At 50.7% G+C, this 23,986-nt stretch overlaps 1 protein-coding gene across 10 annotated transcripts in view; it reads left to right on the top strand.

Moving 5' to 3' along the window:
- The window catches only part of RNF123 (ring finger protein 123), a 157,421-nt gene that overhangs the window by 50,880 nt on the left and 82,555 nt on the right, over positions 1-23,986 (top strand). For all 10 annotated transcript variants that reach the window (XM_078853752.1, XM_078853754.1, XM_073352674.2 and 7 more), the window contains 9 exons: positions 5,722-5,826; positions 6,566-6,691; positions 8,202-8,294; positions 17,317-17,390; positions 17,889-18,006; positions 20,740-20,839; positions 21,196-21,257; positions 22,276-22,347; positions 23,652-23,772. In XM_078853752.1, the coding sequence (XP_078709878.1) occupies positions 5,722-5,826; positions 6,566-6,691; positions 8,202-8,294; positions 17,317-17,390; positions 17,889-18,006; positions 20,740-20,839; positions 21,196-21,257; positions 22,276-22,347; positions 23,652-23,772 (871 nt within the window). The remainder of the gene's footprint in view (positions 1-5,721; positions 5,827-6,565; positions 6,692-8,201; positions 8,295-17,316; positions 17,391-17,888; positions 18,007-20,739; positions 20,840-21,195; positions 21,258-22,275; positions 22,348-23,651; positions 23,773-23,986) is intronic.

Below are 23,986 nucleotides of genomic sequence, written 5' to 3'. Positions count from 1 at the left end.
CATTATATACACAGAGACCATGAAACAATACCTCCTCCCACCCCACTCTCCTGCTGGTAATAGCTTATCTAAAGTGATCACTCTCCTTACAATGTGTATGATAATCAAGTTGGGCCATTTCCAGCACAAATCCAGGTTTTCTCACCCTCCGCCCCCCCCCCCCCCACATAAATTCACTCTCCTGCTGGTAATAGCCCATCCAAAGTGACCACTCTCTTTAATCTACATAGAGTGCTTCCGCCGATGTGCATGGGCTGAAATTGTGGAAAAGCAGAATCACTTGCCCTATAACCTCAGCCGTGCAGAACACAATGCCATCCACAGCCTCAGAAACAACTCTGACATCATAATCAAAAAGGCTGACAAAGAAAGTGCTGTTGTCATCATGAATAGGTCGGAATATGAACAAGAGGCTGCTAGGCAGCTCTCCAACACCACTTTCTACAAGCCATTACCCTCTGATCCCACTGAGAGTTACCAAAAGCAACTACAGCGTTTGCTCAAGAAACTCCCTGAAAAAGCACAAGATCAAATCCGCACAGACACACCCCTGGAACCCCGACAAGGGGTATTCTATCTACTACCCAAGATCCATAAACCTGGAAATCCTGGGCGCCCCATCATCTCAGGCATTGGCACCCTGACAGCAGGATTGTCTGGCTATGTAGACTCCCTCCTCAGGCCCTACGCTACCAGCACTCCCAGCTACCTTCGAGACACCACTGACTTCCTGAGGAGACTACAATCCATCGGTGATCTTCCTGATAACACCATCCTGGCCACTATGGATGTAGAAGCCCTCTACACCAACATTCCACACAAATGTGGACTACAAGCCGTCAAGAACACTATCCCCGATAATGTCACGGCTAACCTGGTGGTTGAACTTTGTGACTTTGTCCTTATCCATAACTATTTTACATTTGGGGACAATGTATACCTTCAGATCAGCGGCACTGCTATGGGTACCCACATGGCCCCACAGTATGCCAACATTTTTATGGCTGATTTAGAACAACGCTTCCTCAACTCTCGTCCCCTAACGCCCCTATTCTACTTGCGCTATATTGATGACATCTTAATCATCTGGGCCCATGGAAAAGTAGCCCTTGAGGAATTCCACCATGATTTCAACAATTTCCATCCCACCATCAACCTCAGCCTGGTCCAGTCCACACAAGAGATCCACTTCCTGGACACTTCCAGTCCACAGATCCACTTCCTGGACACTACAGTGCTAATAAACAGTGGTCACGTAAACACCACCCTATACCGGAAACCTACTGACCGCTATTCCTACCTACATGCCTCCATTTTTCACCCTGACCACACCACACGATCCATCGTCTGCAGCCAAGCTCTGCGATACAACCGCATTTGCTCCAACCCCTCAGACAGAGACAAACACCTACAAGATCTCTATCAAGCATTCTTACTACTACAGTACCCACCTGCGGAAGTGACGAAACAGATTGATAGAGCCAGAAGAGTTCCCAGAAGTCACCTACTACAGGACAGGCCTAACAAAGAAAATAACAGAACGCTACTAGCCGTCACCTTCAGCCCCCAACTAAAACCCCTCCTACGCATTATTAAGGATCTACAACCTATCCTGAAGGATGACCCAACACTCTCACAAATCTTGGGAGACAGTCCAGTCCTTGCCTACAGACAGCCCCCCAACCTGAAGCAAATACTCACCAGCAACCACATACCACACAACAGAACCACTAACCCAGGAACCTATCCTTGCAACAAAGCCCATTGCCAACTGTGCCCAAATATCTATTCAGGGGACACCATCACAGGGCCTAATCACATCAGCTACACTATCAGAGGCTCGTTCACCTGCACATCCACCAATGTGATATATGCCATCATGTGCCAGCAATGCCCCTCTGCCATGTACATTGGTTAAACTGGACAGTCTCTACGCAAAAGAATAACTGGACACAAATCAGATGTCAAGAATTATAAGATTCATAAACCAGTCGGAGAACACTTCAATCTCTCTGGTCACGCAATTACAGACATGAAGGTCGCTCTCTTACAACAAAAAAACTTCAAATCCAGACTCCAGCGAGAAACTGCTGAATTGGAATTCATTTGCAAATTGGATACTATTAATTTAGGCTTAAATAGAGACTGGGAGTGGCTAAGTCATTATGCAAGGTAGCCTATTTCCCCTTGTCTTTTCCTATTCCTTCCCCCCCCTCCCCGGACGTTCTGGTTAAACTTGGATTTATGCTGGAAATGGCCCACCTTGATTATCATAGACATTGTAAGGAGAGTGGTCAGTTTGGATGAGCTATTGTCAGCAGGAGAGTGAGTTTGTGTGTGTGTGTTTTTGGCGGGGTGGGGGTGGGGGGTGAGAAAACCTGGATTTGTGCTGGAAATGGCCCACCTTGATTATCATACACATTGTAAGGAGAGTGATCACTTTAGATAAACTATTACCAGCAGGAGAGTGGGGTGGGTGGAGGTATTGTTTCATGGTCTCTGTGTATATAATGTCTTCTGCAGTTTCCACAGTATGCATCCGATGAAGTGAGCTGTAGCTCACGAAAGCTTATGCTCAAATAAATTGGTTAGTCTCTAAGGTGCCACAAGTACTCCTTTTCTTTCTGCCTTATAGTGAGACTCAAATAGGTCAGTCCATTCAGACTTGATTACAGGGTATAAGTAGCAAATATTGAGAGAGTAAATATTGGATAATGGATTCCTCAATCTAGCAGAAAAAGGTCTAACATGAGCCAATGGCTGGAAGCTGAAGCTAGAGAAATTCAGGCTGGAAATAAGGTGTAAACTTTAACAGCGAGGGTAACCAATCATTGGAACAACGTACCAAGGGTTGTGGTGGATTCTCCATCACTGACAATTTTACAATCTAGGCTAGATAGTTTTCTAAAAGCTCTGCTCTAGGAATTATTGTGGGGCAGGTTTTTGGCCTGGGTTACACAGAAGATCAGACTAGATGAGCACAGTGGTCCCTCTGGCCTTAGAATCTCTGGATTTGTGGGTGCTCGACTCAGTCTGCATCTTGGGTACTCTTGGTTTCTGTAGTGACAGTGCCTTATGGTATCTAAGGCCATTCTGCCCTGCATGTAGGGAGAAGGAAAAGAGCACTAATCATATTCTAAACTCTTGTCTAAACTGCTCTGTGAAATGTGCAGCTTAACCAGGGCATGTGCTGGTGTGTGTTAAAGTTCCAGTTCACCCCTGCACATGGTGGCTTAGCCCATCCCCCCCCCATCCTTGTTCACCGCAATGCATGGTGGCTTAGCTCATCCCCCATTTCTGACTATCCTAGTTCACTCCAAAGCATGGTAGCCTAGCCCATCTCCCCTCCCTACTTGTGCCCCCGCTTCTGTCATGCTAAGTGTAACCCATCCCCCCCTGCTGTCCTAATTCAGCCCGGCAGTTTGGCAGCAGATTGGCTCTCGGGTGGTTAGGGCATGCACCACAGCTCCTTCAGTGATTTTTCCCAAAGGGCTGTTAGGGTGTGACTTCTCACATGATTCCCCGAGCTCTGTAGTGCCTTTCACCATTTCCCAGCATGTTGCGGCAGGGAGCTGTCAGGTTCTGTGGGAGAGCTAGACAGAGAAGCATTGCAGTTGAGTGATAGTGTGGCCAGGGGCCACAGCTGAAAGTGTCATTAATGCAGTTCATCCAGGCTGATGCAGGAGTACTGACTATAGATATGCTGCTCTCTACTATAGGTAGGACCCTACCAAATTCGTGGTCCATTTTGGTAAATTTCACTGTCATAGCATTTTAAAAATCTTGAATTTCATGAAAAGAAAAGGAGTACTTGTGGCACCTTAGAGACTAACCAATTTATTTGAGCATGAGCTTTAGCTCACGAAAGCTCATGCTCAAATAAATTGGTTAGTCTCTAAGGTGCCACAAGTACTCCTTTTCTTTTTGCGAATACAGACTAACACGGCTGTTACTCTGAAACCTTGAATTTCATGGTTTCAGATATTTGAATCTTAAATTTCACAGTGTTGTAACAAACCATGAATATGTATTTAAAAATGGCAAAATATACATAGAATCATAGTATATCAGGGTTGGAAGGGACCTCAGGAGGTCATCTAGTCCAACCCCTGCTCAACGCAGGACCAATCCCCAATTTTTGCCCCAGATCCCTAAATGGCCCCCTCAAGGATTGAACTCATAACCCTGGGTTTAGCAGGCCAATGCTCAAACCACTGAGCTATCCCTTCCCCCTTACATGTGGAAAGCCCCTTTCTCAGCATTTCTCAAACTGGAGGTCTTGACCCAAAAGGGGGTTGTAAGGTGATTGGGGGATGGGGAAGGGGTTTGCGGTATTGCTATCCTTACTTCTCTGCTGCAGTCAGAGCTGGGTGGCCGGGGAGGGGCGGCTGCTAGCCTGGCACCCAGCTCTGAAGGCAGTGCTGCCACGGCGCCAGCAACAGCACACAAGTAAGGCTGGGAATACCATGCCACCCTTACTTCATCGCTGCTGCTGGCAGTGGTCAGAGGAATGATGCTTCTGTTACTCCATAAGCCGCTGCTTTTTTAACCCTACTGTTGACAAGCTAACTGAAACAGAAGCATGCGACCAAACTAACTATTACTTAGAATTAATTACCAACTGCTGGTCTAATGACTAAGTAACAAGATTACTAGGGAACGACACAGTTGTTCCCACTTCCTGCCTGAGATGATTAGAAGGAACCGAGTGGCAACTGGGGTTGCTGTGCCCTTAATGACCTCAGGGGAGTGGGGGTGAGGCCATGCAGGGTGTGTTTACCACCCTCCTTGGACACTGCTGGTGAAAACATTCTGAGCTCCTGTGCTGGGCACACGGACACTGAGTGGGATCCACACATGCAGTAACTCAAAGAGCTAAGCATATCCCATGGCATGACAGGAAAAGCTAATGCTCTCTCATCACCACCCCTGTAAATTCTTGTGCCCTTTCTTGTCCTAGCATCTGAGACGTAATGAACTCATATACATCCCTATGCCTGTATTCCACCCACTACCTCCTGATTGTTCCCTTCCCCAACAGCTGAGTGACAGAGTGCGACAGAGGGTGCAACAAACATAACTGTGGGCCTGGCGCCCAGCTGTACCAGGCAGCACCTAGAGATGCAGCCGCTGAGCCAGTACTGCCTGGTGGGATCCGAGCACTCCTGGCACCCCCCACAGCTGTCTGTAAAAAAATTCCTTCCGGTGCTGGGAGTTGAGCCTCAGGCCTGCAGGCCTCTCTCTCGCCTCATCTGAACGTGGATGGTGGGAGAGGAGGGAAAATGCACTTCAGGGGAAGGAGGGTATGGAGAAAATGAATGGGGTGGGGATTTCATATAGCAGCACAGTAACATGCCTTTCAGTTTCTAACCACGTGCACTGTCAGACTGTTCTGGGGATGCAGGTTTATGGAAGGGGGTTTGCCTGACATCTGGTGTCGGGCCTGGCTGAGCTAGAGCTCCTTGCCCCGAAAAGGCTGTTTCAGGCACTGTGGCATTTGGGATGCTGAGTTCTATAATGACATCGCTGGTGAAAGCCTTGTGTGGCGGGGGGATGTGCATGCCTTTGGGCATCCTTCAGGGACATCTCCTGTACTGCTGTCCTCTCTGCAGAGGCAGGGAGTACTGCCCTCTCTCTCCAGCATGCATGTGTCTGAAGATGGAGCTGCAGGCAGAATTGGGGTTGCTCAGAGCCTTATGTCTCCTGGGATTGGTGTTGCAGGAGGGGAAGTTGGTGGAGAAGGACACATCGACGTGGCAGCTGCAAGGAGAGCCCACAGTGCTGATCACCCTGACACACATCTTTAACCACTTTGCACCTCTCATGGTGAGTGCTGGCTGCTGGACGTGCATGTGCTCCCCCACAGTGCTTGCAGGGAGGGGGACCCACAACTCCTCCTTGTTTTTCACAGCTGCCTGCTCAGGCAGAAGGGGTGACACGCTCCGGTATTGGAGAATTCACAAGCCTAGAGTTGTTAGGTAGTCCCAAGTCGCGAATAGCCCCTCTCCCATGGGGTGGCAGCTCCCCTTGCAGCCTGACTGAGGGAGTGATGTTGCAGAGCAAGTGCGGAGGCTTTGTTTACACCAGGGTGTGTGCTTTCTGTTTGGTCAGTAAATTGCAGAGTGGTGGTGGTAGGGGTGAGATTGGCGCTGCATTGCAGGGGGTTAGTGGGCTGCAGGACACACTCTTTTGGAACCCTTTGTACCCTGAGTTTGGCAGTCAGGCTCTTCATGGGCTCTGCTTTCTTGCTTTCACATCTACTGTCCCCCGTTTTTGCCTGGCACTTGTCAGAAACGGTCCGGTTTCCGTGTACTCCTGGAGTGGGCTGGGCTGTTCCTAGCACCGAGCCGGGCATTGCCGCCAGAGGTGTCATCTTCAGTCTGCAGTAACAGGAACATCCCATTGGCAGCAGTAAGTCACCATTCCTACCTGACGCTGGCTCCCAGCAAGTCTACAGCTTTCCACCTGGGCCTAGACCCTCCATGTAGTGCTGAGAACCCATTCTCTGCTCCTGTGTGGTGCTGCTGCTGGCTAGAGCTGCTGACCACAGGCTTTCTGTTTGCAGTGCAAAGTGTACCTGGTAGATGATGTGCTCATGCACTTCCTGCTGAGCATTCTGGAGCGAGGAGGGGCTGTGGAAGCACATCCTCTCATCCAGCAGCTACTGGATCTCATGTGGCTTCTCATGGAGGTGAGTTGCTCAGGCACTTCCCCCTCTTTCACTCTGCATCCCCTTGGTTCTCTGTGGCAATGGGCAGGTGTCAGGATCTCGGTTGGGTGCACCCTGCAGTGGCATGGTTTAACAGCTGAGTTGGTTTCTTGCCACCATCTCCCAAAGCAGCTTTGCCTGCCAGCTGCACTCCCTTAAGAATGCAGTACCAGCATCTGGTGCCCTGGCCCCTGCTGTTCTCGGCACGCCAGGCCCTGGCTGCAGTGACTGTAGGGAGGGGGCTGGGAAGAACTAGATTTATAATTATAAATTGCTGGTCATAGTGAGCTTCTGCTCCCACCCAGAACCCAGTGACCAGGTCCTTTCAGTGTTAACGACTGTTCCTTGTGGTGAGGGAAAGGCCGAGCTGCTACTGGGGAGCTGGGAAGGGAGGAGGAAGGAGTTCGGTATTCCTGATCTCTGAAAAGCGATTTTTTAATCAGACTTTTCTAGCTTCCCTAACTATAAATAAACTCTGATGTTAATTTATTTAACTTACTGCATGTGTGACAGTAAAACTTTTACTCTTGATTAAAACTCTTTGAAAATAACCACTATTTAGTAATACTTCTGTAATTATAAAGTTCTTTTCAGTGGAGCAGCCAGGGGCTACCTGGGAAATGTTAGAGACCATGACATTGTATTGGCTGCAGTGGGAACTAGTGTTGCACCATTGCCCTCTTAGTAGGGTTAAAGAAATACAACCCATCCTCTGCCCCAGGCTCAGCGAGGCCAGGAGGTTGTGCCCCTTCCTGGGAAGTGTCAGAGCTGGCTTTGGCAGGCATCTCCTGGGAACCCCCTTCTGCGAGTACCTTGGGGGGTCTAAACCCAGAACTGGCAGAAGCAGCCTGGCGGCTAATCTAACTGCTCCAGGAGCTGTAGGGAAGAGAATCTTTTGGGTAGCTGGGGTCAGGCTTGCAGGAGTTCCGGGGTATTGCCCACCCCTGTGGTTGCACCTGGTTAGCAGATGGCTGCTACTAGCCCTCAGCACCGTGGGTCAAATGCTGCAGTGAAATCTCCCCAAGCGTGTTCTGGAGTCTTGCTGGCCCGTAGCTCAGGTGACAGATTGTCCCTTGCCTCCCTCTCTCTCCCTCTCTCTTTTATTGCTGTCCTCCAGGAGTGAAATCAGAATCCCTGGCAGGATGAAGGCCTGAGAGGTACTTAGAGGAGCAGGTTCTCCTTTTGGTCTGGTATAGACCCGGGGAGCTGCATTGGCTTTCTGGGCTCTACACCAACAGAACCTGGGCCACATTTTGTCTAGGAGATGGCTTGTCTCAATGCTCACTCTGGTGATTGGTATTTGACAGCAGTTGCTCTCTACTGCTGATGCTGCTGTAGAGGCAGAGTGCTGGACTGCAGCAGTGGCAAGTGGTGAGGGGGCCTCTTGTGGTCCTGATGGGTCATTTCTGAAATGAACAGACACCTTCCAGCCCTCTCCACATCCCCCCAGATGTCGATTTCTGCTGAGTGTTTCTCTTTCTCTTACTCTTAGGATTATGAGGTGCATGAATGCCTCAAGCAGCTGCTGATGTCCCTGCTGCGGGCTTACAGGTTCTCTCCCATCATCCCAGACCTGGGCTTACAGGTGAGTGGTACCTCAGAGTGTCTGAGAACAATGACTAGCCAAGGATTCATCCTTCCCTAGCTTCAGGTGTCCCAACGCAGGAGTAGTCAGGAGTCACAGATAGATTTCTGCACCAGAAGAGACCACTGTGCTCGTCTAGGCTGACTTCCTGTATAACATGGGCTAGAGACCTGCCCCAAAATAACACTTAACACAGGTCTTTCAGAAAAACATCTAAACCATTTGAGTGATGGTCCCTATTGTATTCCATTGAGGGTAATACATGTGCTCCCAGAGCCAGAACTTTTCAAAGTGGTAGTGTCTGTCAGTTCACGCATGTGTCTCTGTGTTGCCTCGTGGTTTTGCCCAAGGCAATAAAGGGCGGGGTGGACTGACTGCATCTTCAGTTTCTTCTTACTGCCGCATAGTCTGAGTTGGAGTCTCTGCTGTCTTCTCGTCCTTGGTGACGCATTTCCTGGAAAATTGTTTTTATTCTTTATTTAGGAATTTTAAGGTTGTAATCAACATCCTATACAGCAAACAGGGAAAGATTAGGAATGAGCTCTCAAAACTGGATACTCTCATAAAAAACCAACCTTCCACACAAACTTCCTCGTGGCTGGACTTTACAAAAACTAGACAAGCCATTTACAACACACACTTTGCTTCTCTACAAAAGAAAAAGGACACAAAACTAACTAAACTACTACATGCCACAAGGGGCCACAACAGTGGTTCCCTTAACCCACCCAGCAATAATGTTAATCTATCCAGCTATACTCTTAGGACAGATTCTTCTGCTGGGCTATCTCGGGGCCTCTCCTTCTGCCCCTCCACCCCCCACAAACATGATACAGTTCTGTGGTGACATAGAATCCTATTTTCGACGTCTCCGACTCAAGGAATATTTCCAAAACATCTCTGAACAACATACTAAACCACAGAGACCTTCTTACCAACACTACAAAAAGAAGGATTCTGGATGGACTCCTCCTGAAGGTCGAAACAACAGACTGGACTTCTACATAGAGTGCTTCCGCCGACGTGCACAGGCTGAAATTGTGGAAAAGCAGCATCACTTGCCCCGTAACCTCAGCCGTGCAGAACACAATGCCATCCACAGCCTCAGAAACAACTCTGACATCATAATCAAAAAGGCTGACAAAGGAGGTGCTGTTGTCATCATGAATAGGTCGGAATATGAACAAGAGGCTGCTAGGCAGCTCTCCAACACCACATTCTACAAGCTATTGCCCTCTGATCGCACTGAGGGTTACCAAAAGAAATGACACCATCTGCTCAGGAAACTCCCTAAAAAAGCACAAGAACAAATCCATACAGACACACCCCTAGAACCCTAACCAGGGGTATTCTGTCTGCTACCTAAGATCCATAAACCTGGAAATCCTGGGCGCCCCATCATCTCAGGCATTGGCACCCTGACAGCAGGATTGTCTGGCTATGTAGACTCCCTCCTCAGGCCCTACGCTACCAGCACTCCCAGCTGTCTTCGAGACACCACTGACTTCCTGAGGAAACTACAATCCATCGGTGACATTCCTGATAACACCATCCTGGCCACTATGGATGTAGAAGCGCTCAACACCAACATTCCACACAAAGATGGACTACAAGCTGTCAGGAACACTATCCCCGATAATGTCACGGTAAACCTGGCGGCTGAACTTTGACTTTGTCCTCACCCATAACTGTTTCACATTTGAGGACAATGTATACCTTCAAATCAGCGGCACTGCTATGGTACCCGCATGGCCGCACAGTATGCCAACATTTTTATGGCTGACTTAGAACAACGCTTCCTCAACTCTCGTCCCCTAATGCCCCCTACTCTGCTTGCACTACATTGATGCCATCTTCATCATCTGGACCATGGAAAAGAAGCCCTTGGAGGAATTCCACCATGATTTCAACCATTTCCATCCCGCTATCAACCTCAGCCTGGACCAGTCCACACAAGAGATCCACTTCCTGGACACTACAGTGCTAATAAGCTATGGTCATATAAACACCACCCTACACCAGAAACCTACTGACCACTATACTTACCTACATGCCTTCAGCTTTCATCCAGACCACACCACACGATCCATTGTCTACAGCCAAGTTCTTCGATACAACCGCATTTGCTCCAACCCCTCAGACAGAGACAAACAACTACAAGATTTCTATCAAGTGTTCTTACAACTACAATACCCACCTGCTGAAGTAAAGAAACAGATTGACAGAGCCAGAAGCATACCCAGAAGTCGCCTACTACAGGACAGGCCCAACAAAGAAAGTAACAGAAAGCCACTAGCCGTCACCTTCAGGCCCCAACTCAAACCTCTCCAGCGCAGCATCAGCAATCTACAACCTATCCTGAAGGATGATCCCTCACTCTCACAGATTTTGGGAGACAGGCCAGTCTTTGCTTACAGACAGCCCCCCCAACCTGAAGCAAATACTCACCAGCCACCACACAACAAAAACACTAACCCAGGAACCTATCCTTGCAACAAAGCCCATTGCCAACTGTGTCCACATATCTATTCAGGGGACACCATCATAGGGCCTAATCACATCAGCCACACTATCAGAGGCTCGTTCACCTGCACATCTACCAATGTGATGTATGCCATCATGTGCCAGCAATGCCCCTCTGCCATGTACATTGGCCAAACTGGACAGTCTCTACGTAAAAGAATAAATGGACACAAATTGGACGTCAAGAATTACGGACAATTGGACGTCAATAACATTCAAAAACCAGTTGGAGAACGCTTCAATCTCTCTGGTCACTCGATTACAGACCTAAAAGTGGCAATTCTTCAAAAAAAACCTTCAAAAACAGACTCCAATGAGAGCCTGCTAAATTGGAATTAATTTGCAAACTGGACACCATTAATTTAGGCTTGAATAAAGACGGGGAGTTGATGTATCATTACACAAAGTAAAACTATTTCCCCATATTTATCCCCCCCCTCCCCCCCCACTGTTCCTCACACATTCTTGTCAACTGCTGGAAATGGCCCACCTTGATTATCACTACAAAAGGTTTTTTTTTTTTTTTTTCTTCTCTCCTCCTGGTAATAGCTCACCTTACCTGATCACTCTCATTACAGTGTGTATGGTAGCATCCATTGTTTCATGTTCTCTTTGTGTATAAAATCTCCCCACTGTATTTTCCACTGCATGCATCTGATGAAGTGAGCTGTAGCTCATGAAAGCTTATGCTCAAATAAATTTGTTAGTCTCTAAGGTGCCACAAGTACTCCTTTTCTTTTTGCGGATACAGACTAACACGGCTGCTACTCTGAAACCTGTAGTAGTTTTGTTTCTCGAAGTTTTGTAGGGCTAAGGATGGGGGATGCTACTCCAGCGGTTTTCTGCCCAATCCCGCGCACCCCCCCGCCTCCAGCATCTGCATCTGGGTACTGAATGAAGTCAGGATGTTCCAGGGTTTTCGGTAGTAATTTTCTTTTGGGACACCACTTTGGACTCTGCTGCCAAATGATCCTCCCCACCCAGCACCCGGGTCTGGGTATTGGATTATGACTGAGAGGCCATGATTCAAAGTCTGCACTTCCTACCCTTGTTTGTTGTCCCTGAATGATGAGTACCAACACTGTCTGTACTGTTTGGGGGACGCCCACACCATGGCCAGGCCACCATGGCCTACCGCACATGGGAAGGCAGAGCCCTTCGCCTTAAGCACCTCATGGAGGTTGCCACAGGGCCGCAGTTGGATCCTGGCTGGGGAACAAGCCCCCCAGCATCCTTCCCCCCGTCATACACCAGCCTGAATAATCCATGAGTGTACTTCTTACCATGGAGCCCCAATCCAACGTCACTGGTACCAATATTGCTGACTCCGCAGTGGGGCCTAGCCGTGAATCATGGAAGCATGCACATAAGTATGGCAGTAAATCTCCCTCCAGATCTAAGAAAGACCCTGCCATCCATGAGTTCCGGCCAAGGGGGAGCACTGTGCTCCAAGGCCCACAAGACCGACCAAAGACTGCATTGTTCACCAGATCCACCGGTACCAGTTATAGACCCCCCACACCCTGGCATCGGTTCCAGTGATGCTGATCCTGAGACAGGGCCTGTTACCAGCTCCAGTCCCATCCATAGACCTGGTACTCCTGCCTCTGGGGAGACTTGGAGATGCCCCTGGGCCTCATGAACTGTTCACCCTGGAAAGCATGACATCTCTACGCTCTCTGGTACTCTACCAAGGGAGCTCCATCCTGTGCATCGGATCTGCCACCTTCTGTTAGTGGTCATGTAACACACCCCATTCTGTTAGCTCCTTTGGCACTACTATTGGTGCGAAATTCTGATTCTCCCTCCGAGTCTGAGGATCTGGACATTACGCATGGCCTGCTGCTTCTGTTCTGAAAGCATGACTATCGGATGGTTTCGACGTGTAGCCTTTTATGTTATTCAAAGTAAATTTAGTGATGTATGACACCACTGTCGGTTCTGTTCTGGTGGCTCAAGTTCAACAGAGTTACCTCTGCCACTTGTTTTAGATCTAGAGCTTCTAGGAATATATGAAGACCAAGGAAAGTAACCCGTACAGTCACAAGAACAATGTCCAATATCTTTTATCAGCTTTTTATAGTTACCAGCAAAGTTATGGCTATTCAAGCATATATAAATCCTAAATATATCCATGCACAAATTATAGCTACAGTCCTACTCACATCCTCCTAGACAGTGTTAGGGTCTGGTGGGTTTCTCATTGATTGAGCATCAGTAGAGGGATGATTCCTGCTGGAGTTTTCCCATAGGGAGCTCAATTTTTCCCAATTTGGACACCCTCTTTTATGATGTGATTCTGACTATATCTCATACCTTGCGCATGTGCATGAAAGTGTCAACCCTCTTTTTCCTTATTTATATTGTGTCCCCCTCAGAATATCGTACCCCATTTTCTGTAAGTTGTATATAGTTCCCTTTATTCTTATTAACATTGATTCTCAACCTGTATCCTGTGATTAAGGGGAAAAATGTGCCTCTAGAGCATTTTGTGATCTAAAATTACTCTTAAGGCTAATTTTTCACAATATCACCTCTTGGCACATCTATTCCTGTAATTTTATGGCATCGGGTTACTCTTTGGTCACTTATGTCAAGCATTTCTTAACTCTAAGGCCTAAAATGGCTATGCTAAAATCTTACAGGCCTCCGCCTGTAGGTCTTGCATTTCAGCCCTCCTTACTTAGATACCTAATACATATTTATCCCTTCTAACTACTGATCAATCTTATACTTCTATAATCCTAACATCACACAGCACACAATCAAATAAAATCATTGGCTACAGATGGGACTGTGACAATTCCCTCGCTTACCTCAGTCCAGGAGCCACTGGTACCCGACTCCCTGATGTTGCAGTGGTGGTACCCAGGATTAACCAGGTTGGCCATATAGGGGCTTGTGGCCCCAATATTTGGCTTAGGAACTGTCTTGTTTGGCATGGGAGGATTCTCCTGTATCACCATAGACACATGGAAGATTAGGGTTGGAAGAGACTTCAGGAGGTCATCTAGTCCAACCCCCTGCTCAAAGCAGGACCAACACCAACTAAATCATCCCAGCCAGGGCTTTGTCAAGCCGGGCCTTAAAAACCTCTAAGGATGGAGATTCTACCATTTCCCTAGGTAACCCATTCCATCCTGTCCTTCATTGAGTAGAAGGGGGAGAGGGTGTTTTGCCTGCCAGGGCTGTGCTGCTGCTTTCTCTGGACAGGGGCTTGTCCATGCTGTAGGCTGAATGCGCCCATGGTGTGGCCCAAGCATGGATATGGCCATGAGCACAGGATCATGCTAAATTCCAAGTGTGATGTTGCACTCCGTATGTTATATGGAAATATGTGAATATGATGTAACTGGAATATGCTTTATGCAAAAGTCTCTTGTAAGGTATAACAAAGGTTATAAACTACTTAATATATTCCTCCTATTTGTATGCATGTATCATTCTTGTATCTGAAACTAGAAATATGAAGTATAACTGAGGTCCTATTGTAATTATGCAAAGTGTGGGCCATTAATGGTGGTTTAGAATCTTGATGGCTCCCATTGACCTAGACAATTGGTTGTAAATGGTTAATTTACCATTTACCATAGAGTTCGCCCATTTGGACTTATCATTTCCTCCTGAGCCTTCAGAAAGGTTTTCTCTGTGTTAGCAGCTTACCTCTGACCACGAGGAATCCTTGTCTTCCCTTACCTAGACAATTGGCTGCTGACGGGGAGGTTCAGAACAGAAACTAGAGCATCAGTGTCCCAGCTTCTCCTCCCTAGAAGTGAGCATCCACGTCGAAAAATCAACAATCCCTAGAATTCATAGGATCACGCATCGATGTGACCTCCGCATGTGCTTATCTGCCTAAAGGCAGGTTCCTGGGCTTACTGAACCTGATCACCTTAGTGACCTCCAGCCCTTCGATATCAGCCGGAACTTGCCTTTCCCTCCTCCGTCAGATGGCAGTGTACACATATGTCATTCCCTTCACTCATCTGTGGTTCCGCTGTCTCCAGCTCTGGCTACAGGGAGTCTACTCCCCCATGCACCAGTCCAGGGATACTACCCTCACAGTTCCACTGGAAGTGCTCTCTTCCCTCTGATGGTGGACAAACCCATTCCATGTTTGCTCCAGAATGCTCTTTCTTCTGTCCTTGCCAAGCGTTACAATTATAACAGATGTGTCGCTCGAAGGCTGGGGTGCCCACATGGGATACCACATGACGCAAGGCACTTGGACTGTTCAGGAAACCAGGGTGCACATCAACATCTTGGAACTTTGTATGGTACACAAGGCATCCCACGTGTCCTTAACAGCTATCTGTTCTTATATCAGACAACGCCACTGAGGTTTACTACATAAACAAGCAAGGAGGCGCACCGTCCCCAGCACTGTGTGTGTAAGCCTCTGGAAATGATGCATTTCACATCATATGCTCCTGTTGGCAGCCTATCTACCAGGAACCCAGAATGTACTTGCCAATGCTCTCAGCAGGAACTTTGCGACTGACCACGAATGGGAGTTTATACAATGTGATAGTCACAGACATCTTTGGCCACTGGGGAACCCGTCAGAGACCTCTTTGCATCTCACACCAATACCAAGTGCATTCAGTATTGTTCGAGAGGAGGACTCAGCACCCACCTGCAGGAGGACACCCTGATCATCAACTGGTCAGACCAGATCAACTATGCCTTCCTTCCATTGTTGCTCCTGCCACGCATTCTACACAGTCTCAGACGGGAGGGGGTGATGGTCATCCTGATCACCCCATATTGGCCTCACCAGTTCTGGTTTCCTCGTCTTCTCCGCATGTCAAAGTGTCCAGCACTCCCACTCCCAATATTCCTGCAACTACTCACACAACGCAACTGCAGACTCAGACACCCTGATCCGAGGGCACTCCACGTGACAGCATGGTATTTGGATGGATGTCTCCGGTAACACAGAAATGCTTGCAGGCAGTCTGAGAAATTCTGTCCAATAGCAGAAAGGAGTCCACAAGGCAGTCCTATCAGGCCAAATGGGCTCGTTTCATTACCTGGGCCCAACATAGAGGTCTTGCACCAGAGTCTATGGGCATCCTCATGCTATTAGACTATCTGCTCTCTCTAAAGACCTCGGTGCTCATTCTCAAGTCCATCAAAATGCATGTAGCAGCCATTAGTGCCTTCTACCCTCCCATGGATGGACATTCTGTCTTCACCCACCCCTTAACTGCCAGGTTCTGGAAGGGCCTTGTATGCAAATACCCACCCATCCAGGCTGTTGCTCCTCAATTTAGTCCTCCCATCATTAATGAACTTCCTCTTTGAACCTTTGGCCTCCTGCCCCCTTTCTCTTCTTTTTATGGAAGTTGTCTTTCTGATCACCATTATCTCTGCAAGGAGGGTTAATGAATTGGGGTGCGGGGCTATGCTGGCAAACCCCACTTTCAGCACATTCCGTAAGGACAAGGTCTCGCTGTGCCTGCATTTCAGGTTCCTACCAAGGCTGGTTTTCCATTTCCACCTCAACCAAACCACACGCCTCCAGTGCAGAATGACTCCTCCACTCCCTCGATTTACGTAGGGCCCTGGCCATTTACCTGCGAAGGACAAAGCCATTCCAGAAGTCTCCCAGACTATTTGTTGCCATATCAGAGAGAATTGAAGAGGAGGCTGTGTCGTGCCAGAGACTCTCGAAGTGGGTCTCAGGGTGCATTACGCTCTCTTATCAATTATTGGGACGGTCCCCAGCGGGTGGGATGGGGCCCATTTCACAAGAGTGCAGGCATTAGGTGCTGCAGCGCTCCAAGACGTGCCTCGTCACAGATATATGTAAGGCAGTCATGTGGAGTTTGGTACCCGCCTTTTCTTCTCTGTCTGCCATAGTACATGATTCTGCGACGGATGCCTCTTTCGGCATGGCGGCCCTCCATTCAACAATTCCATCATCTTCCTTGCACCCTCCTCCTACCTACATACTGCTTGTTAATCCCCCTCAGTTGAATACAGTAGGGACCAATACTTGAAGAATGGGAGGTTACTTGTAACTAGGGGTTCTTCGAGATGCGCATTGCCCTCAGTGGAATACAGACAGGGACCATCCATCTCAAAAAACCTCCCGTTACAGGTAAGTAACTTCCCCTTTTGATTCAAAAATTGCCAGTGATAGAAAATCCAGCACGGCCCTTGGTAAATTGTTCCAATGGTAATTACCCTCAATGTTAAAAATTTACTCTTTATTTCCGGTCTGAATTTATCTAGCTTCAACCTCCAGTCACTAGATCTTACCTTTCCTGTCTAGATTGAAGAACATATTGTTAAATATGTTTCCCAAGTCATCCCTGAACCGTGTCTCTGTTAAGCCAAATAGACTCAAGAGAGCTGTCAGTCTGTCTCTTGAATTGCTGACTTGAAACATGGCAGCTCTTTGTTCCGGCTGTACTTGTATTGGTAACTGAACCCTGGTCGCTTCCCTGAGATATAGCTTTTCCTGTTGACTCTGTTCTACCTCTCTCCCCAGATCCACTACCTCCGGCTCACCATTGCAGTCCTGAAGCACGAGAAGTCCAGGAAATATCTGCTCAATAATGTCCTGTATCCTTTGCATTTACTCCCATTCCGACATACCCCTTAGAAGATGCAGTCAGTTTTCTCTCCCTGGGTGCCCCATGTTCTGGGGGCCTCTTGTACCTGCAGGAATGGCTGGTACCATTCTCCATGGAACCTCCCTTTTGAAGAAGGGAGGGGAACTCCCTAGACTGTGGGTTCTTTCTCCTGTTCTGTGCCCAGCTTCTCTGTGCAAATCCCTCACTCCATATCCTTTGGCTGACTCCTGGAGTGAAACAACAGAGAATTCACCAAAGCAGCTTTCACAGCAATCAGCCCCCCCCAGGCACCCAGCCTGTCCGTTTTGGTGGGATCCCCCCAGTTTCCAAGCACCTCATGAAGATGGATTCAAGAGTTTGTTTGGAAAGGTGCCTAACCTCTAACCCCATCTTAGTGGTGGGGTTTCTTTTCCCTCCCCTGTGGCTCTTTGTATGGCTGACCTCCTGTGTGCTGGGCTGCTGGGCTTGTCCCTTAACTCCTGCACAGCTTTGACGTGCTCCGCTCGGTGGTATTCTTCTACATCAAGAGCCCCCTGCGTGTGGAGGAGGCTGGCCTGCAGGAGCTCATCCCCACCACCTGGTGGCCAAACCGCTTCACCAAAGAGGTGTGCAACAATATGCCAGGCGTGATGGTGGCAGGCTGGGAAAGGCATAGCTGCTTCCTTCTGGGACACGCTTGTGCTTTGAGGCTGGGTTAGATAGCCAGGTAGCTGTGCTGACCGGGATGGGTTTTCAGCTGTGTTTGATCAGGAGGTTGTGGCCATTTCTTTTTATGTGGGGACCTCTGTCCCCTCCAGACCAGACTGCTGGAGTGTGGTGTCCAAGGGTGCAGAGTCAGAATGATGGGTAGACATCCTCCTCCATGGATCAGAGCACTTGACACTGAAGGTTGGTATCCTCCCATTTGACAGAGCCAGGGACTGGCCTAGTGACAGCATGGCAGACCTGGGGGATAGAACCCAGTTTCTGGGTCCCAGGTTGTTCAACTGTTATTGAGAGTTACGTTCTGGCAGCACCTCAGGGCCCATTTTGCCAGCGCTGTACAGACACGGTCCCTGTCTGGAGAGCTCAGTCTGCCAGGCACAGATGAGCCTGGGGCTGGGAGTTGCCTGAGTCACTTGGGCATGGTAGGGATGGTCCAGTTTGTAGTTGGGCCTTTATTTGAAAGATCTAACCAGGTTGGGGGGAGGGGAGCGAGGGAGAGTCACAGCACAACCCCTTCTGAGTGACACCCCCAGGCCGGTTCTTGCAGCACCACAGCGGGATGGAGACACAGAAGGTGTGGTTTTGAGGGGGTAAAAGCAGTGGCTGGCTGGGCTCTTCTGGGGGGTCTGTGAGGCGTGGGAGGAGCTGACAGATGGGTGATGAAGTCTGGGGATGTTGGTGGGTGGAGGCAGGTTGATGCCCCTGTACACTGCTAGGGAGGTGGTGTGCTGTGTCGGATGCTGAGGTGAATGAGGCGTGCAGGGCTCAGAAGGGCTGAGGGGGCAGAGCAGTGAGCTGGGAAGGTGACTGAGCTGCCTGCTCTGCGTGGAGCCCAGGGGAGTGAGGTGCCAGAGCCGGCCAGGAGGAGGTGGCAGCACCAAGGAGCAATACCCTGGGTGTGGCTGAGGGTGGAGAGGAAGCATCAGGGCTTGCACACGGTCTGAATGCTGAGTCCAGTGAGAGGGTGGAGTCAGCGAGCGACTTGGTTACGGGCCTAAGTGATGTGCAGGAGGAGGGGGAGGTTTGGGCAGGAAGATCCAGCACTGCCCACTAGCCCCTGTTGTCTCTGGGGTGAAGGGCAGTGAGTACCTTGCTGTGACCCTGTGCCAAGGAGCTACACTGATTGCTGACTGGCTTCCATGTAGGGACTGGGGACTGTTAGCTCCGAGAGCTCTCTCTCTCTGCCTGGCGTGCAGCTGCGATTGACAGAGGCGCTTGAACAGGAGCCCCAGTGGGATGCTGGCAGGGCGTTCTCTATGGAGGTTAAAATAGCTCACAGTGACTGGGCTGCTGTCCCCAGCTGCTGGGGACAAGCTGGGTGGGGTGTCTGTCTGCTGGGGTGAAGTGGGGTGGGCTTGGATGAGTCTGATATGTGGATGATGTGTCAAAAGCACCTTGAGCTGGAGAGAGAGAGATTAACTAGTGTTGTGCGTGGGGCACCTGGGGGGCCGAGGCTGGTGTAGTGGGACACTCCGAGGCCAGGGAGTGGAGGGGTGTGTTGAAAAACTCCCTGATAGCTCCTTATTTTGTTTCCAGGCGGGGCAAAGGAGTGAAGCAGCCTTCAAGCTGTAGCTCCAGTGACAGGAAGGGGGGAGGGAGAGAGCAGGAGCTGAGCCCTAGAGCCTTCAGTGGGGAGGGGCAGCTGAGGCTCCCAGGAAATGGAGCGCCCAATAGGGCTTGGGGGCTCCCCTCCTTGCTTCCCACTTTGGTTGGTTTCAGGGGTGGGGGGTGGCTTGAGTGACTGACTTTAATTGGTTTGGGGAATGGAGAATTGCTTTTAGGAAGGTGTGTGTTGGGGGTTGGGGTTGACCTGAGGGATCTTGTACTGTGAGGGGTTGGGGGCGGGGGGTTGGGTTCGGGGCTGTTCCTGAGAGTGGGTGCAGGGGGAGATGAGGCTTGGGGACTCCTGGGGAAGGATTGGTGTTTCGTGGGCACCGGGGGGAAGACAGAGCTGGGACAAGGCACTAAAAGCAGGGCTCTAACAAGGCAGCTACTGCTTCCTTCTCCCAGCCCAGTGTGACTCAGCAGCATTGAGCTGTGGGGCTGGCAGCTGCTTGTAGGCACCTAGTTCAGTGTCTGAAGAACGTTGGAGAGGACTGCAGGGGGTGGCAGCCCTGTTCGCTCGCTGACCCCTTGACACTTTGGGGTGCAGCCCACTGGCTGGGTAGGCAGGGGAAACCCCCAGGCTGTGCTCACATAAGAACTGGCAGATCTGTGCTGCGTCCTCTGTGCGCCAAGAGCTCCCAGCCCCTCCACTGCCATCCATCACGGTCTGACCTGGGTTGCGTGCTGCTGCGCGGTGCAGGCAGGTATGCCTTGCAGGAGGGTAGGGGGCAGGGCTTCCTTCCCAAGTTGCCATTGCAATTCTGCGTGATTGTCTAGTTGCTCTCCACCCCTCAGAGGTCAGGTGCTGTGGCAGGGGAGTCGCTCTGGGCAGTGTGGCTCCTTTCTGGCTCCCATGTCCCCTGAGGGACCTGTGACACTGCAGGGAGGGCTCCTAGCTTGGCAGCCAGTTGTCAGGCCAGTCGCTCTCCCTGGTGGGGAAGGGCCGCTGTCCCTCTGTGGTGCTGGGCTTGGTGTGCTTGTCCTGGGCTGGGGTTAATTGTCAACCAATTCCCACCCGCTCACCCCAGGGCAAAGAGAGCAAGGAGGTAAAGGAGGAGAGTGCCGAGGAGAGGCTGCGCCGGCGGGCATACGACAGAGGCTGCCAGCGGCTCAAAAAACGCATTGAAGGTCTGTGAGGGGGTTGCTGCTGGGGGACCAGCGCCTTGTAGAGCTGTGGTGAAATGCACTCACACTGTCACAGGACAGGTATCTGAGCTGCCTTCAAGTGCCCTTGGCAGCCAGAAGCCAGTTGCGGGCCCATGTGTGCGGAGCTGCTCAGCGTTCCCATGGCCGCGCAGTGGGAGCTGGGGGGCCAGGCCGAGAGGGCCCAGCAGCCATGGACATGGTCCCATGCTGGCCTGAGCATGCCTTCCTGACTGCTGGGGAGCAGTCTCAGGCAATCTCTGCCCATGGTATGGGGGTGAATGGGCTCCGAGCTTTCAGGGCACTTCCTCTGATGGCTGACTTGTGTGTCACTTTCTCAGTGGTGGAGGAACTCCAGGTTCAGATCCTGAAGCTGCTTCTGAACAACAAAGACCGAGGAGGGGTAAGTAGAATGGAAACACCTCGTGGGCCCCTCTAATGTGGCATCCATGGACTGCAGGGCTTTCAAGGCAGAGCTGCTCAGCCTTTCCCCAGGGCTGTGTGGGCACCTGGCTGTGAGCCAGGGTGCCACACCTCTGCCATGCAGTACCAAGCACCCCCCAGTCTTGAATGTGGAAAGGCTGCCTTGGAGAGGGCAGCTCTCTGTGTTGATCTGTGCAGCAGGCTGCATTGCTCCTTGTGCCTTGGACTCTGTGTTAAGGGGGAGGGGAGGATCTCTGAACTGCATCTGCTCATTCTGAGAGTCACCTGCTTTGGCCCTTGGTGTCCAACACAGAAACCAGAGCTCTTCAGCTCTTCCCTCGCTCTGAATTTCCTTCCTCTTTGGGATTCTAGTGAAATGTTAGCCCGCACCCTGTGGGTATGTGGCCTCTTAAAGCTCCTGCGCATGTGCACTGCATACTGTGTTCACACTAACTGGGCACACTGGCAGATCCCAGCGGGGTCCTACTGACAAACCCACACTCACATCAGGAGGCGCTGATATTGGCAGGAAGGTGGGGTGGGCACTGGCCCTGCTAAGACTCACTCCCAGGTTACTTAGCGGTGCTGGTTAAATCGCTGTCCAAATGGCAACAGAACATGGCTGTCCATAGGTCGCTGGCTCCAAGAGGAGAGACCAAGTGTTGTTCTCAGGACATTGCTATGCATGCCAGTGGTGTGGGATGCATGTCTACAGTGGGAATAGCTTGGTCTGCCTCGGTGCAGGCCAGAAGGGGAGCTGGGAGGGAGAAGTGGAGTGCATTGGGCATGCAAACTAACACGGGAAGACTTGAAATGTCCCCAGAGGTGAAACTGGCCCTTGTGCAGAGGGTCATGCCAAGGCCTGTGTGGCACTTGATTCTCAAGGAGCTTCTGGGGGTGAATTTTGGGCCAGGTGAGCCGGAGTCCCAAAGCAGAGAGGAGAGCACAGGGGATTCTCACAGCTGGGTAAGCACCATGCCTGCTCTTTCTCCTGGCAGGGGGAAGCCTCCAGATACATCTTCCTGAACAAATTCCGCAGGTTCCTTCAGGAAAATGCCAGCAACCGAGGGGTAAGTTGTGGCGCCAGCACTGCTGCAACGGGCCATTGTTCTTCTCTAGTACCTCTGGACTGGGCAGCCCTGCCCTGCACCAGTGTGAGCTGGCTGCATGGCTGCACTGGGCCCTCCTGTCACAGGGAAGGATTTGCGCAGTGACTGTCCAGGGGATAGAACCCAGGGGACTCAGCTCTTCCCCCTGTAGCAGCCGGGCGTGCTGTCCTCAGGAGTGTGGCTTGTGCACGCAGTGTGCACTGGGGAGGGACAGGTGCTGGGGTTGAGGCAGGCAGCGGGGAGGGAGAAGCCAAATGTTTTAACCCCTCTCCCAGCCAAGGCTCTCATCCCTTTAGGGACCCCATTGCTAGCACCTCACAGGGAGAATATGACCCTGCCCTCACCCAGGCACTGAGAGCAACACGCTGTTAGGGGCATGTTGGGTCTGTTGGGGTGGTGGTGTCGGAAGGCAGACAGCATGGTGAGAGCTGGAGGTGCTCATGGCCCTGCTGTGATGCTGCTACTGTCCTCAACTTCCCAGGCTGGACCCACTCGAGGGTCAGTGAAGGGACTTGTGCTGCTGTCAGTGATACAAAGCTGACTGGTTCCTGCAAGAGTTTGTTTGTGATACCCTCATAGGCTCAGCACCTAGGAGGAATTGTCATCCTGGGACACAGCCTGTGTCTGCCCCAGCCTTCCTCTCCGATCTCATGGCTGCACTGGCCCCAGTGCAGTCCCACTACAGTAGCTGTGGGGGACACTAATGTAGATGGAGCACTGGTGCTTAACCCTGGTCAGAGCATCTCCAGGGACAAGATGTCAGTGACTATCCGGGGTGCTAGGGTTAGTGCTTTCTCGCTGCCGTCGGTGGTGGAGCTGCTCCACAGCTATTTGGGAGCAAGCCAGTACAGCCCTGGCGCCAGGGAACCCCAACTGGCAGCCTGCTTCACTTGCTACTGTTGAAGGTCTCCGTGATGCTAGTGGTCACAGCTAGCTCTGTGCTAGGTATTTGTGCCCTTCCCCACTGCATAGTTACGTTATTTAGCAGCTTGCCTTCTCTGCCACTGAGAGTACCCAGCTGGCGTTCAAATGTTTGCTAGTAGGCTGGCCCAGCACTCGATTTTGCGATGCCATGGGGAAGGGTACTGTGTAAGAGGCTGTTGCCTTCTGAGGAGGCGCTGTGTGCTGGGGCTGGGCTCTGCGGCCAATGCTCCATGCGGTCTGCAAGACAGCGGAGTGCACAGAGTGGGGCTGGGAGCAGAAAGTGCCAGAAGGGACTGCCAAGTGTGACCCTCCCTCACTGTCCTCTCTGCCACCCCCTCCAGAACCTGACTGTACTGTGCCCGCCAGAATACATGGTCTGCTTCCTGCATCGACTCATCTCCACCTTGCGCTGCTACTGGGACGGGCACAAGGCCAAGGCTCCTGCAGCCTTGAGCAGTGAGGGTAAGGCCTCTCCATGCTCCAGCAATCAGCAGCAGGGCGGCGTTGTCATGGAGGCCCCACTACACTGGGGGTGGGAACAGGATGGGGCCTATTTGCCATTCTCCAGGAGGCTGGACACTTGAGCTTGGTTCAGGAGCAGTGACCTTTCATGACCCTGCAGCCTGGGAACCTTTACACTTGGGCAGTGATGCAAGTAGAAATCATTTCTTGCTGG

Source organism: Lepidochelys kempii, chromosome 7, assembly GCF_965140285.1.
Source record: "Lepidochelys kempii isolate rLepKem1 chromosome 7, rLepKem1.hap1, whole genome shotgun sequence".
Lineage (NCBI taxonomy): Eukaryota > Metazoa > Chordata > Testudines > Cheloniidae > Lepidochelys > Lepidochelys kempii.
Note: the sequence above shows the minus strand (reverse complement) of the source record. Positions and strands in the feature narration are given on the sequence as shown.